Source organism: Merops nubicus, unplaced genomic scaffold (assembly GCF_000691845.1).
Source record: "Merops nubicus isolate BGI_N331 unplaced genomic scaffold, ASM69184v1 scaffold20681, whole genome shotgun sequence".
NCBI classification, from domain to species: domain Eukaryota; kingdom Metazoa; phylum Chordata; class Aves; order Coraciiformes; family Meropidae; genus Merops; species Merops nubicus.
The window spans coordinates 23,653-38,429 of record NW_008587862.1 but is presented as its reverse complement, the minus strand read 5'-3'; the positions used below and the strand labels follow the sequence as shown (position 1 = coordinate 38,429).

At 38.2% G+C, this 14,777-nt stretch overlaps 1 protein-coding gene across 1 annotated transcript in view; it reads right to left on the bottom strand.

Moving 5' to 3' along the window:
* Positions 1-266: 266 nt before the first annotated feature.
* The window catches only part of MAP3K1 (mitogen-activated protein kinase kinase kinase 1, E3 ubiquitin protein ligase), a 19,338-nt gene continuing 4,827 nt past the window's right edge, over positions 267-14,777 (bottom strand). The window contains exons 5-19 of the mRNA XM_008949095.1: positions 14,487-14,635; positions 13,039-13,160; positions 12,369-12,450; positions 12,067-12,244; positions 10,978-11,268; positions 10,415-10,536; positions 9,270-9,361; positions 8,837-9,026; positions 7,245-8,523; positions 6,185-6,337; positions 4,952-5,114; positions 3,901-4,032; positions 2,775-2,917; positions 2,168-2,299; positions 267-851 (exon numbers count right to left, since the gene is read on the bottom strand). Coding sequence (XP_008947343.1) covers positions 702-851; positions 2,168-2,299; positions 2,775-2,917; positions 3,901-4,032; positions 4,952-5,114; positions 6,185-6,337; positions 7,245-8,523; positions 8,837-9,026; positions 9,270-9,361; positions 10,415-10,536; positions 10,978-11,268; positions 12,067-12,244; positions 12,369-12,450; positions 13,039-13,160; positions 14,487-14,635 — 3,378 coding nt within the window. The 3' untranslated portion in view covers positions 267-701. The remainder of the gene's footprint in view (positions 852-2,167; positions 2,300-2,774; positions 2,918-3,900; positions 4,033-4,951; positions 5,115-6,184; positions 6,338-7,244; positions 8,524-8,836; positions 9,027-9,269; positions 9,362-10,414; positions 10,537-10,977; positions 11,269-12,066; positions 12,245-12,368; positions 12,451-13,038; positions 13,161-14,486; positions 14,636-14,777) is intronic.

The window sequence follows — 14,777 nt, the reverse complement described above, 5'->3', positions numbered from 1 at the left end:
GCAGCTTTTTCTATAGACTATTTCAAAAGATCCCCTTTGTTTTAAAGTTAAAAATACAATGAAAACAAACTTTAATTTCTCAAGACATTACATGGCCAGCAGTAAATGCACAGTGAACTACAACTGCCTGCTTTTACTTTAAAGAAGGCAAAACTTTTTTTTTTTTTTTTTAAAGTATCCATCAATGTTTGGATTCGTTACTCAGAGAAGTCTGTAACTATAAGGGACAGATACAGAACTTTCTTTTAAGGAGTGCTGGAAACTTACTAACTGCAGAATCCTCTCCTTACATCTACATGATGTGAAATTGAACTGTGATTGCTATATTAAATAAGGTCCTGAGCCTCTCAGCTGCTAATATTGCAGAAAAAGTGCTCCAAATAAAAATCGCTTATCCGCTAAGCAATCATGCAGATTTAAGGAAAAACGTGTTGTGTTCACATAGAGCCAGATGTTTGAAAGGCACAGTTTACAAACCTCTGCACGAGTTGCGAAATGTTGCATACTGAGCTTAGGTAAAGGTCTCGATTTGTCAATCACATACTTAGGTAGGGCCCTCCACTGGCCTTAAGTCCTTGATGTATCTGCCATTAAGGCCGGCAGAACAATATGATTTGCTGTGCTTAACTGCACTGCTAGACAGTTATTGTAGATTCAGTAGCATCTTCTTCCTGGCACCAGCCTCACAGGTGAGTGGCTGGCTACCACGCGGTACGGAAGACGGGGTGTTTCAGCAGCTCCCTCGACGGGGGTCTGTCCTGAGGCTGAAGTTCTAAACACCGAAGAGTCACATCTTTCAAGCCAGGAGACAGATGTGTAGGGATCGATGGAGCAGTAGTTGCACTGGCAATCTAAACGAAGGGAAAACAACTTTTTAGAAGTCAGTCAAGCACTTTCTCCTACCCCAAAAACCTTCCAAAGCTGGTCATTATCAGCTGACAAGTTGTATGTATGAGCTTTTCTCCACTTAGCGTATTTCCTACTGCAGTTTGAAGATTACGTTACTGTTTCATTTCACAGAATGAAGCTGCCCCTTAGGCCTGTTGCCTTTCAGTCTGCCCCTCTCCTTGCGCTTCTAAGTTTTCTTCTTATAGCAAGATCTGCAGTGAACATCAGCTGAGCAGGCTGTAAGGAAAGCTCGTATGCCATATGTGAGGCTATTCTTTAATCTCTTAGTTTCCATCACTGTTAACTGCCATAAGCCAAGGTGGAGATCTGTTAAGGTGAGCAATGTTATGCTTTGATCAGTTAAACTGGGTATGCTCTCTTGCCTTGCCTCTGCTGTATTTCTGCTACCACCCCAAAGGGCAACCGCAGATCACAGATCACTCCCAAATTAATTTTTATCTTCTCCAGATCAAGTTAAGCAAGACGACTGAAAACACTGGAGTAGCACTACTATATTCACACAGACAGACAATCAATACAATGATCTCTGTTATCATGAATGATTTGTACTTAATCAGAACATATTTGAATACTGCTGTGTTAGTTCTTCCATGGGCACACTTTCTTCACCCATGATAGTGAAAATGCTAATAACTTTCTTCACTTGAAGCAGCAGTTTCTTCATTAATGCCTACAGTTCAACTTGACTTTACGATTAAATACCCTGAATTGATTTTAGTAAGGAACATGAATGCCAAAACAGATGACCTAGAAAAGGGAGAGGCAATAATCATATATACCATGACATAATGGTAAATATCTTTTAGCCAAGTCTGAATGAGGACCATCAGCTTTTTACCAAAGAACACTTCCCCACTATGAAATGTAAATGCACACAGAAATGTTTTATGGTAGAAAAACTTCTTTTGCTCCCGCATTTTACAGGATTGTAAGAAAGAGGTTAAATCCTAATCTTCTGTCTAGAGTCAAGATCAACTCTACTCAAAATATTTTTTTTTTTTAAATTCCTGTTACACTACATATTTGTATCTTAGAATGGAGCTTTTTCTGCATATTATTGTGTGGGTAATCTTTTTGTGTTTTTAAACAAGCAAATATGATTTTGCAGATATCATTAATTTTGTACTAACAGCTGCAATATAAAGAAAATCTGTTGCGACAACCCCTACACCTTGTATACTTTTCTAAAATTCACACTGCTGCATATGAAGTTAGTCAGTACCTTTTGCATCATATCAGTAGCAAAAAGATACCTCACCTTAAATATCAGAGCAAGATGATTGGAGTGTTTCTCTGCATTCCACGGAGGCTTAGCACAAGCCATTTCTATAACAACACAGCCAACGCTCCACACATCACAGCTCCTGCCATACTGCTGACCCCTCAGAACCTGGACAGATGGACCAAAGCTCAGGTTATCTGCTTCAAAGTCTCTAAACTCTAGGTAATTTAGTTGCAAAAAAATTAGTCAACTGAGTGTGTTCTGATTAATATTTCAGGTTGAGACAGTGATCAGTGATGTAAAAGCCGTTAAGATTTATATAGCTGTAGAGAGTTAGGAAATAAAATGCTTGTTCAAGGGACAAATAAAGTACCTTGCAACAGTTAGCTTTTGACCAAATGGTCATTTGGGCTTTAGGAACAATACTTATCACAGATAATCCTTTAAAAAAAGCTACTTAAAACAACTTCACCAGTGAGAAAGAAATGTCATTTACAGTATGTTGGAACCATTACTATTCTTCAGAATAAATACTTTTAAAACATAGTTGAAGCATTTCAACAGTTTTGTGTTATTTGGCTGTATGAATTAGCTTAAAGAGTTCCAAAACTTTTTCAAGTAAATTCCAAAACTGGTTTCTTACCTCCGGTGCCATAAAGGCAATAGTTCCCAACAACTGTCCCTGAAACTCCCCAGCACCTGTTCCTTTTGATGCCAACCTGGCTGCAGCTCCAAAATCAGCAATTCTTAATCTATGACCTGTGCTGTCAATTAGCAAATTGGCACCTGTCAACAGCATAATAAAAATACTGCTAGTTGGTTTTCCATTAAAGGCAAAAGGATCAATAGACACTCTTCCTCCCCTCCATTTCAAAACTATAAATAGGCTGATGTTCCGCACCCCCAATATCAAGGAAATCCAAAAATCAAGGACAAAGTCTAATCATGTCACTTTTCTGTTATGCGTGAATGATACTGCACACAGCCTGAGGCCATTCAAGAGATTTAGAGAAGCAATCAAAGTTTCAAAGTAGAGCAAACACAGGATTCTGGAACAATGCCTGGAGATGGAACAATGAAAGAAAATGCCGACCTAACACCCTGGAGGTTTTCACTGGCTGCAGCTCCCTGTGATACTTAAACTTATTTCATCCATAAGCAGCTTTGAGGATTCTTGAAGAGAATTACAGAAGAACTGAAAATTTTCCTATTTTAAGAAGAAGTATTCAAGACAAATATTTGCCATCATCATGTTGCTACTTATGTGGATATCTCTCTGGTTCGTGGGCAGGTACAGTGACAGTAATGGGAAAAGTTTTTTCCCCAATAGAGTCCACATTTTGCTCAGACACAGTACAATGGTATTTGTGTTCAGTTAGGATGAAAGAAGAAAACTTAGCTCAATACTCCTATACATTAGAAAGCTGGCCTGTTTATCTTGGCTTGTTCACAGATTTTACTATCACTTCAGTGTACACATTTACATTAATTTAGCCAGCAATCTTTAAGCTATATTTCAACCTCATATTTTGTTTGAACAAACTGAGAAAAAGACCGATTTTTCTTAACTATCGGCACAGGTAGCAAATATCTCCAAGCATGCTATGAACATTCTGACTAATTTCAGTAATTAAAGGTTCTTAAGAATGACCAAACCAAATAAAAACACCACTCTTGAAATGGTATCTGAAAGAAGCATAGGTTTCAAGCCAAAATAGATGCTGCTTTCTAGATATTCCTTTTAAGAAGATGTTTTAAGTAATTCTCACCTTTAACATCTCTATGGATTATCTGATTCTCGTGGAGGTAAGAAAGGCCACGTAACAGTTGTTCTGTGTAATTAATAATAACCGATTCTTTGAAGGCTCCATATTTACTTAACAAATGAGCAACCGAACCTCCTAGAAGATAAAAAACCTCACATTTTATCAACACTTACATTTTGTATTAGAATGCAGCATTGCCTCCTTTTTGAACTTGGTATTGTTACACTGAATTTGTAGGTAGATTTCTGCCCACCTCAAAACCACAGAAAAGTTTCATAGGCAAAAAGTAACATACTAGGCTACTTAACTGCTTTCTGTGTAGAATTATACATGTTAAAGCATAAGTCTTCATGCTTCCTGATAATTTTATACTTCCGTAAAGACAATGTACAAATCCCGTAGTGTACAAATTACTGTTGCTGATAAATTGCACATATTTATCCACATTTTGCATTAACGTTTAAGCAGCAGAACACTAGTGGACACTAGAACACTAGAAACCACTGCTTTCTTTTACAAGAAATAATGATGTTTAAAACACAAAATCAAGTCTTGGTAACTGGATGGAAACAACATATGATTACATTCATAAAATTTATAAAGCTCCTTTTTAAAAAAAAAGGACGGACCTTCTTACTCCAGCTCTATGCAATAATGATTTCACTATTTTTTACTAAATTACCACTTAATATGTTTAAGATTTGAACAAGTTTTTCCTGAAGCATCCTGCTTCTTACCTATTATTAGAAATTCAATTCAAGTTCTTAAAGGCATTTGCAAATTGCAAACCACCTCATAATTTTTATGAAAGTGCTTGGGTCAAAAACAAGTACCCCAAACTTTCTAGCAAAGATGCTTTTAGCAACAGCTTAAAGTTATTAACTGATGCAATACCTACAGCCACTTCAACTGTTCTGTAGTACACCTTTACGGCAGTTAGAACAGCAAGGAAAACACAAGTTTGCCAGCTGAAGCGATGCAGAATGCAGCATGAAGCTACACAGTTCAAGACACAACTGATATTTCCCTTCTGTTTGGCACAGTAGCTGTTTACCTGCCATCCATTCAATAAAGAGGTTATAGTTGCTCTTCTCACACGTAGCACCCAACATTCGAATGATGTTAGGATGGTTCAGATGACTCATCATCCTTATTTCTTCTCTCAGTGCTTCAACTACCTCCTCTTGCTCAGATGAGGTGTTCCTGACATACGTCACCTGTTTTGAAACACGGTATTCAGCCTCACCTTCCATAGCTACCAGTCCTGCAAACCCTCCCCGCCCCCCTTCAGTACAGGAACAAGGATGGATGGTTTTCCATCCCTTTTCACTACCCAGAAATAGCAAATACTGTTTTATCAAGGTCACTCTGCTGAGAATGTATCTCCATGTGAGATAATCATAGAAAATAAAGAGTGATCTTCTAGGGAAATACCAACAACAACCTCTCAAAATACATAGTGAAGAAACTTTCCTTCCTCTTCACTCTGCTTAAACCAGGAGCAAAAAAAATTGTTTCTTTTTTCAGATGTTGAAGAAAAGGAATAAAGCTAAGGCCTGACATGGGATTCTGATGGTGTTATTCGTAAGATTTTTAGTATTTTAACTAGACTATCTGTTTCATAACTAAAGCTCTTATACCAGAAATTCAGTAGGGAGGTCAGGGTGGGGCAGAAAGCAGATCTGATGTCCTGCAATGCCTCTAGAGCAAGCTGCAGCCCTGCTCCGTACTACATCTGAAGTAGTCTTCTGCAGAGAATGGTCCCAGGGCATCAGAATCACTATATCAAGTAATTTAAATATTAAAAATACATGTCCCAGAGGGGGTTGTTGGGTCAGAGGAAACAAGCATTAAACTATGCTTCTTCCACCTGGGTAGTTTTAGGGGAAAAAAAAATCTAGACAAGTACGGGGAAACTACATTTAGTAACTACCTTGCAAATAGGGCATCAATTTGGAATCAAGAGATCTGGACTCTTTGCTAACGCTATCACTGATTTATGAACTTGATAAAAGTAAAAATGCATTTGAAGAACAATGAAAGAAAATGGGCATATTAAAAAAAGTTTACTTTGTTTTTTTTTTCATTTTAAGGAAAAGTAGAAAAAATGTGAATATCACACACAAAGACTCTTTATTATGAATTATGTGACAACTTGACAGGGAGCAGAGGAAGGAAGGAATTCAAGAACTCAGTGAGAGCAGACAGGTTTTATATTTAATAATCCAAAGAAATATTGAAGAACAAGCAAAATATAATCAAGAAGCAAAGTATTTGGAGTGTTCACCTGTTTTACAGCCATTAATGTCCCCGTTCCTACATCTTGAGCTTGGTAACAGGAAGAGAAAGCTCCAAGACCAATTTGCTGACCTTTAAGCCATTCTGCATCTTCTCTGTAATGGTGTTTTGCTTTGGTATGTCCAGGCAGGGTTTCTGGTGTCTGCAAATTAAATCCCAAATCAATTCCATATTTACTAGCTTGCATCTAAAATGTAGACATTCTAGGTGGTTATGAAATATCCAAGCTTATAGGCCCCTCCTCTCCCTTACAGCTCTTTGCACTGCATGTTACACGTTTCAGGTGCGACCAGAACACCAGAGCATTCCGTAATCCACGAACTCCCCCTGCTGGTAAGCACAGAGAGGAGAGCCTGCTCTGCCTTACTACCCGAAGGTGAAAGGCAAGACAGAAACAGAAGCAAGACTGGTTTTCCTATTCATGACCTCACATCTAGTTAAGGTTTTAATTAGCACCTACAGTAAACAACCAAAATCACGTTGTTTTCTACTTAATCTATTTCTTCTGTTTTATGCTTCACTTGCTACCTCATACAAAGGACCACAAATAAAATACTACTTGCTTTATTCGTATGGCTAGTACTTTTGTCTATTTGGCAACAAAAATTTTTTTCTGACATCTGAAGTATCTCACATCTTCTCTCTCAAGACGTGCTGACAACAGGACCGCTTCCAACTCTGCCTTTTCTTTCAGAAACTAGTTTGGTTTTGTATAATTGCCTTCAAAATAAATCAGCATTAAGACTCAGAACAGTTCTACTCGTGCTTAAAAGCTTTGTTCTCATTTCCTGGTTTCCCCACTTTTACCCTTCACACTTTGCCATTTTGAAGGTTTGACATGACATGATGTTTCTCTTCCAAATACCTTCTCTAAACTTGTTAGTGACTGTGGAAAGATCCTGTTAGCACCCTCAATCGGCTGTTTATACTCTGAGTCTTGGGACAGGGTGTGGACTACCTTTGTGTTTTGTATTACTTTGGAAATAAAGCATCTCTGTTTTACACTTTCAGTAAGCCTCAGTTGAGGCCTATGCTAAATTCCCATACGCATACTTTTGAATGATTACGATATCTTCACCGTTTTTGACCTGTAGTTGGGGAATTATTGGCAGGGCATCTTGAGACGCTGACATTGCCATGGCAATAGCTAAAGCTTCCTCCTCTTCTGCTTCCATCTTTTCCTTGCATTTTTGATTGTGATTTACATCATCTTTGTAAGTATCATCATTTTCTGCCCGCTCAGGAGAAAGAACGGCAACTTCAGACTTGAATGTGACTGTGCCATCACTCATTGGCATGGAAGCCTCGAGCAGGTCCTCAATACTGGAATTGAGCTCTGCATTAACATCCAGTCGACACTTCTCATCTACCGGTGTGAACACCGTCTCTTCACTCGGTATAACTGCGTCACTGCTGCTACCACCCTGGCCATCACACTGCGAAATATCACTCAGGTCAAGCTTCATACTGTTTTTTAAGGTTTCTCCCTGCCTGTTCACATCACTTGGAGTGGGTCGTGACGGCTTTGGCCTGTGTATGTGACTGGATGGCAGTGGCCTGGCTTGGGTAAAAACTGGAGAGAGTTTCTCTGGTTCTTTATTTTCAGAGCAGTTCCTCTGAAACTGGATAGAAAGCTTCCGCTGTGTTTGAGGAGAAGGTGAGGGGATTTTGCAGGGAACGAATCCCTGAGGTCTGGGCTTAGAAACATCTGTTACAGTGCCAGCTGGTACAGATGGGTTTGAAGGAGGCAGAAGTGTGGGGAACAGCGACTGGGAATGACTAGATGAGGGAGAAGAGTTCAAACACTGACTGTGGGGTTTTCCTTTTGTTTGAATGGCTGGCTTTGGTTGCTCAGTGGTTACTGATGAAACAGGAGGTCCCACAGCAAGGCCAGCCAGCGTCTCAGAAATGTCCTCTGGACTGGCACTCTGTTTTTTATCACTTAAACCTTTCCCACTTTTCCCTGATAACTGGACAGTATTGTTAGGAGTATTACTTTCTGTAGCTTCTGGAGAGTTATCTGGTACAGGTAGCTGCAAAAAGTCTTCGTGTCGACATTCCCCAGAGTGCAATTCTTCCATGCCTAGCTGGATGGCTTCTGCAATTTCCATTTCATCTGCTATTGCCATCAGACGTCGACGCATCCTTGCATAATGAGTTGAGCTTGTCACACTCAACATTTCCAACAGCTTTACAAAAACATGAGGCACTCTTGCAACCATTCTTGCTGCACTCAAAAATACTCTCCGTGATAGTTTACCGACCATTGAGTGGGAATTGTCAATTGACTGCAAGGCGAAAGTTAAGAGAGAGAGAAGTTTCTTATACCTGAAAAAAGAAAAGAGGCATTTTTAACACTGGTAGTGTTTAGGCAATTAGTGCCAAGAAAGCCATTTCAAGACGATGTATTTAGCTGCCAGTTCTGCAGTAGAAAGGAGGCTTACTGGTGCGCTGGTGCTTCAAAATTGATTCACAGCTTGTAAGTTTTAAAAGAAGGCAACCATCTACTCCATAAATTAAGTGCACCTTTGCATATAAACACGTTATTTATTTACAGAAATTAGAACTTTTTTTTTCCCACAAAATCACCAACAAAATACTCAACTACCAAGAGTACTAGTCACATAGTGCAAGCAAGTACCTGTCTACGATGGTATCAGCCTGTAAAACATCTCCACTGACAATGTGGGGATAAAATTCACCAGGAAATTCCAATAGAAGTCTGTCAATTAGACAAAGTCTCCCCAGTAGCGCTTGCCAGTTGCTAGATTCGGTTTGGGTTCCAAGAATACAGTTTAAGACATAATCAACACCACCAATACCAATGGACCCTATTAAAAAAAGTTGACAGAACAAGGATTAGATAAGTTCACAATCTAAGTTCTGATATAAAGAAAGATCAGAACTGCATCATACAGAAATATACGTTGTGTGCCCAAGGTATCCCCCTCCCAAACTACTGAGAGAAATTCTGTTCTCTTTGCCATGCCGATATTGGATAAAAGCTGTATTGGATTTAAATCACTTCAGTATGTTTATTTATAATTCAAGCATATATGAAGAGCTATTATTACCAGATTTAAGTATTTCTCTCCCAACTGCCAGCTCGCCTGCTTGACCTTTACACATCTCCAATAGCGTTGAGACTGAAAGTTGACTTGTTCGACTACAATAAATTAAAACCAAAAAATAACTCTTTTAGCAGATGTTTTCAAGGAAAAACATTCTAATCATTTTATTTCAATAATTATTAGCTTGGAATTTTCTGTGGAAAATGATCAGCACTTCATTTCAATATATTTTTGTAATCCTTTCTCTGTAAGCTATCAGCAGCTGCGACATTCCTTACAAGGATCCCTCCAGAAACGTAACATCACTAATAAATAAACAAAAACACAGAGATAAGACCTCATCCTCTTGCAAGAACAGGCCAAAGCTGGGAATCCAGCAACACAAGGCACATTTTTATTTCACTTATTCCTTTAATTTTGGATATTCTATTGCTAGACTATTGCTGTGGCATCTCCATCTGCAGTGTCAGAGAAACGATGCTTAGGAACTCAACCTAAAGAGACAAAAGTCGAGCTGGTGGAATTCTGCGTCTTGTTTACAGCACAGGTGAAGAAATGGCTGGTCTGGCAGAACAAGCACGGTAGTTTGGGACAGGAAGACAAGGGCTACTCAAGCTAGAAATGCTGAAGACATTCACTCAGCATACCCACCTCCTAACATTACACAGTGAAATAGGAAGTGTCATGTTAACACTTCATGGCAGTTATTCAACAGCTTTTGTTGAAGCAGGAAACATACATTGTAGGTACTTGCTGAAGGATACTTGGCTTACTGCTTAGAGGTGGGTCATAAGAGTTAGACTTAAGCAATATCAGCTGAGATGTGAGGGGATAGCTGATGACTGCATCTAACATCTTCCTTTATTTTAAGGGGAGAAGAAAAGGCCTTATGAAAGCTAGGTGTCATTTAAGATCTGTAAGTGTTGGAAAAATAATACCATTTGCCTTCAAAACCAACATCTTTCAAGCCAGAAGTTTGTTGGTAGCAATTAGACTAGGAAAAGCATGATATATTTGTACTTATGATCCACACATTACACCAACTGTAACTGGTTGCCTAGTTCCACATGAATAGGGACAAATGAAGCTTCGAGACACTTCAGTAACACTCCAAAGTGAATTTGAAGTTCATGAGACAACATACATACCTGTTGGCATCTGCACATTTAACTAGTATTGTCTCTACAACTGGCTTGAGAAGTCTCTGTAGTTTAGTCCTCTCTGCCAAAGTATGACAGGGTGTATATACCAGCATAGCTCTTAAAGTTTTCTAAGGGAAAGGAAAAAAACAATACATATGAAATCAAATTAGTCACACAACTGTCAGTATTTTTAAAAAGTTGTAAATAGTTTTATATAAAGTGTACTCCAAATATGAGTGAGGTGTTCAGTGGATAAATAGCTTGCTATATATTTATTGTTAGAACTTCTCAAAGAATACATGACATTGGAAGCAATCTAGTCACACCAGTACTGTTAAAACTTAGCACTGTGGCAAGCATTTCCTTACACTTGGCCGGTGGAGTCATGCCACTTGCACTCTTGCTGAGGATTTTGTTCACTCCACTTTCAGGTGATGGTTAAAAGTTGCCATTGGTGGTGCTCAACAACAATTACTAGGATTTCTGACTTTATCTTCTCCCTTCCCTTCCCCTTCAAATATTAAATAACTTTGAAATTACTAGAATACAACGAGTAAACAACTACTTACTAAAGCAGCAACATACACTTTGTAGACAGGGTCAGCACAGACCATGGACAGCACACTACAGCAGGATTCCACCACCACATCTCCTGAGACACTGGTCTGAGATGATCCACTAGCTGCTCCCAGAGCTACAGCACTTGTGTTGTTTCCACTGCTGCTTCCAGAATTTCCAGTGCTTTCACCATTAGCCAGTAACAGAGCACCACTAACATCATGGGAAAGACGTCTAAGTGCCATCTCTCGTATATTCCAGTTTCGAGAAAACAAGCAGCCGACTAATTCCATTCCAAAAACCTGCCACAGATAAATCAACGCTATAGGAGTCAAACTGAATAACACTGCAACTTAAGTGCCTAAGAACAGCAACCAAAAAGAGCACAGGAATTCTTCTGGTGAAAAATGACCGTCTGATAGCAAAAACATGTCAGAAAGTACAGCGTCTTAAAAAAAAGATTCTGTGATAGAAATGAAGTATCATAAAATGAGAAGTCAGTGGTTCTCCAAGAACTCTATTAGGAGAAGTGGGAGGACGACTATATGGATGGTTTAATTCACTTTGAATTTTAATTATTTGGTATAAAGTTCATTTCTAGATAGTGTTGTAAATAACCCTGAAACCAAAATCTGGCTATACCAGACAAACATTACAGCAGAAATGTAGGCATCAGAAGTTCTTCCATTTTTAAGTGTGTCACCTCACCCCTGCTCAGCTAAACACACTTCTGAACTCTAGAGGTTACTTAGGTCATTCAGCTCCTGCAACACAACTTGGGTAACAATAAGTGCCAGCTTTTTATTGATATGACACTTACACAGCTAAAACTAGAGCTAAGGATACTACACGTTATTAAAAGGACCTTTAATATGATGCCTGAGATGAATTTCAAAAATGAAAACCCAGTAAAACAAGACAGGAAAAATCTTCTCTTCTGATGCCAGTTAAACTCAATTCTTTCCAGTAAAAATCAACCAGAATTATTACATTCTGATGGTGCTCAGAATAAATTTTTGAATCGTTGACCTGAGAAGTCTAGCAAAGCAGTTTGAAATAAGTTTTTTACGTTTGAAGCTTCTTTTACAAAGTAGAATTACCTGAATCCATGGCTCAGCTAAATCTTTATAGGCAGAAGGGATCTGCTGGACCCCATAATGAGTAAGGTTAAAACTGCTATCTTGGGTTCTCCTCGGTAATCCGGTTGCAGATTGCTGCTGAGTTTGTTGCTGAACCACACGGAGAACAGAAGAATCCACCGGGCTTGGCAATTCATGACTGCAGATTGACAAGAAATAATGTGGAAATGAAATATTTGTTGCAGTAAATACTTCACCGTATTTAGGAACATCAACTAAGAATCTAGAAACAGGCAGCTTGCTATACACAGACTGAATGTTACCTGTAGAAATCATGAGATCTCCACTTAGATCTACAAAGAGGACAGATAAGTGGCTCTCTGTTCCTTCTGCATTCTTCTGCCCCTGTAACACAGCAACATGATAGTATGTATTTCAGTTTTACAGTGTATAAGATCAGAAGATGGCACTGCTAGTCCTAAATCTTACTGAAGAATGTTAGTTTCAGGATAAATGGGTCTGAACTGAGCCATCTGCATCAGTCTGATAAATAAGGGCATTTATAAAGAGTCTGCATGCCAAAATGCTTCAGTTTAGCACTACAATTAATATTAGCAGTTATGAACTGAAATGGAACTGCTTTTGTACCTGAAATGGCAGATGGAATTTTATTTGTTAAAGCAAACTTACTATCTATATACTTTATTTAATATAGTATGTAAGCATACTCCATAATTCACCATATAATCCTAGCTGGCAGTAAGCGATTTTCATGCATTCTAGTAACAAGTCACAAGGGGCTAAGTCTGTTCCTATCCATGCTCTAACTGGGCATAGTCTTTTCACTTGAGTAAAAAGAGGCTCAAATCTCTAGCCCTGAATTTGACTTCCTTCTCAAAGCATAGAATTACAAATTTGATTTGTAAATAACTGATAAAATCTTTTGCATATTTAGAGTCAACAGAACTTAAGAAGACAAAGATGACAACATACATATTGACATGCAGTGGTGGTGTAATTTGTTCCTGCAGCCATCTTCACACACAGTTAGGCTCTCTTCATCCAGCATGCCCAACAAACAAATGGGGCACATCTGCTCTTCTTCATCCTTCATACTATAAAAATAGATATTTGTGATTGTAAAAGTGGCATATCAGAATTCAGAATGACTTTAACAGTGAAAACAGATTAATTTCCAGTTCGCAACAGTCACTTCTGTGTAACTATAGGCCATTCATGAATCACTCTCCTCAACTTTGGTCTGAATAAGCAAGCAACCAGATTTTTAGAAGCACTGAGTACAGACAACACTTTGTTGAAATGAAAGGGAAAGTCACAAAACACATGACATCTTTTTAAACTAGGTCAGATACCAATTAGAGCTTGAAAGGCCCAGCCTTGGGCACTTACTTGCCTGGTTTTTCCTAGTGCTTCTTTAAACAAACCAGCTTCCTCCTTTCACTCATTTTGTCTTGAAAAACTAAGAAATTTTTATATTTTGAAAGCTTCCTATATTTTTTCTTTCCTTTGCACAAGGTAGTCTTCAGCTGATTACAGGAAACTAATTACTACTTGATGAACATATGTAAAAATAAAAAAAATAACAGAGGATAACAGCCATTCAAGAATTTTCTGCTACTAACAGAAGCAGATACAACAGATTCACATGAACACTAACATACCAACATGTCACATGCAGATTTTATAAAAAGAATCTCCCTCTTTTATGTGTTGCCTCCATTTTATTTACCCACACATTAATTTTTAGATTGATACATTTGGAGATTTCACCTTTGAAACCAAGGAAAAGAACATGCAAAAGCACTCAAGTAGTAGAATTCAAAGAAGAAAAAAAATAATCTAACAATTTACAACTCATAAGACATTGTTGAATATTGTATAAATGATAAAAAGTCATAACAGCTTAGTACCTCCTTTAAAATAATTTAATCACTCATTTATATTGTTTTAAAACCTATTTAATATACATGCACGTAGGGTGCCTCTACACAACTGTTTCTAGTCATAGGCACAAGCATTTCTCCAAAGTAAGGCTAGAGAAAAAGCAACATCATGTTTCTTCATTTGCCAACACGGGCACAAGTGCTGTCTTTGAACAGATGCACACCAATTGGTTTTCAAAGTTATCAAATGCTTCAGTCTTGCACTTAAATTTCAAAAGTTATTTCCTAAATTAATAAAAGGTCAAAAAAGTTCTTTTCACAACTCTGCTTCATTTTCAAACAGAAGTCATAAAGCAAATATGCCCACTTGGTACCACACTGACTAATGTATGCATGACTCGATTGTTTGCAAATACAGAGAAACGTGGCTTGAAATGAAAGCAGCTTTGAACAAAAGGAATGTAGGTGATTCTAAACCTCCAAAATTAGAAGAAAACTACAGAATAAAGCTTTTAATTGCTTTAGAAAAATACTAACCTGTTTTCTGAACTAGATGTAGAAGTACTAGATGATGACAATGTATGAGAATTTGACATGCGTGAGACAAACTTCTGGATGGTGTTACGAGATGGAGCTTTGATCCTCGAGCTACGCCTACTGTGATATTTCTGGAACAAACTCTCAACCTAACATCAGAAAAAGACAGCAACAGTCGCATTTATGCTAGGAATAGCTTGTATTTAAAAGCAATATCACTGGAGCTTAACTACTGCTACAAAAAGCTCTATTCACCTTCACAATAATGCACTAGAAGTAGCAGCAGCAGGA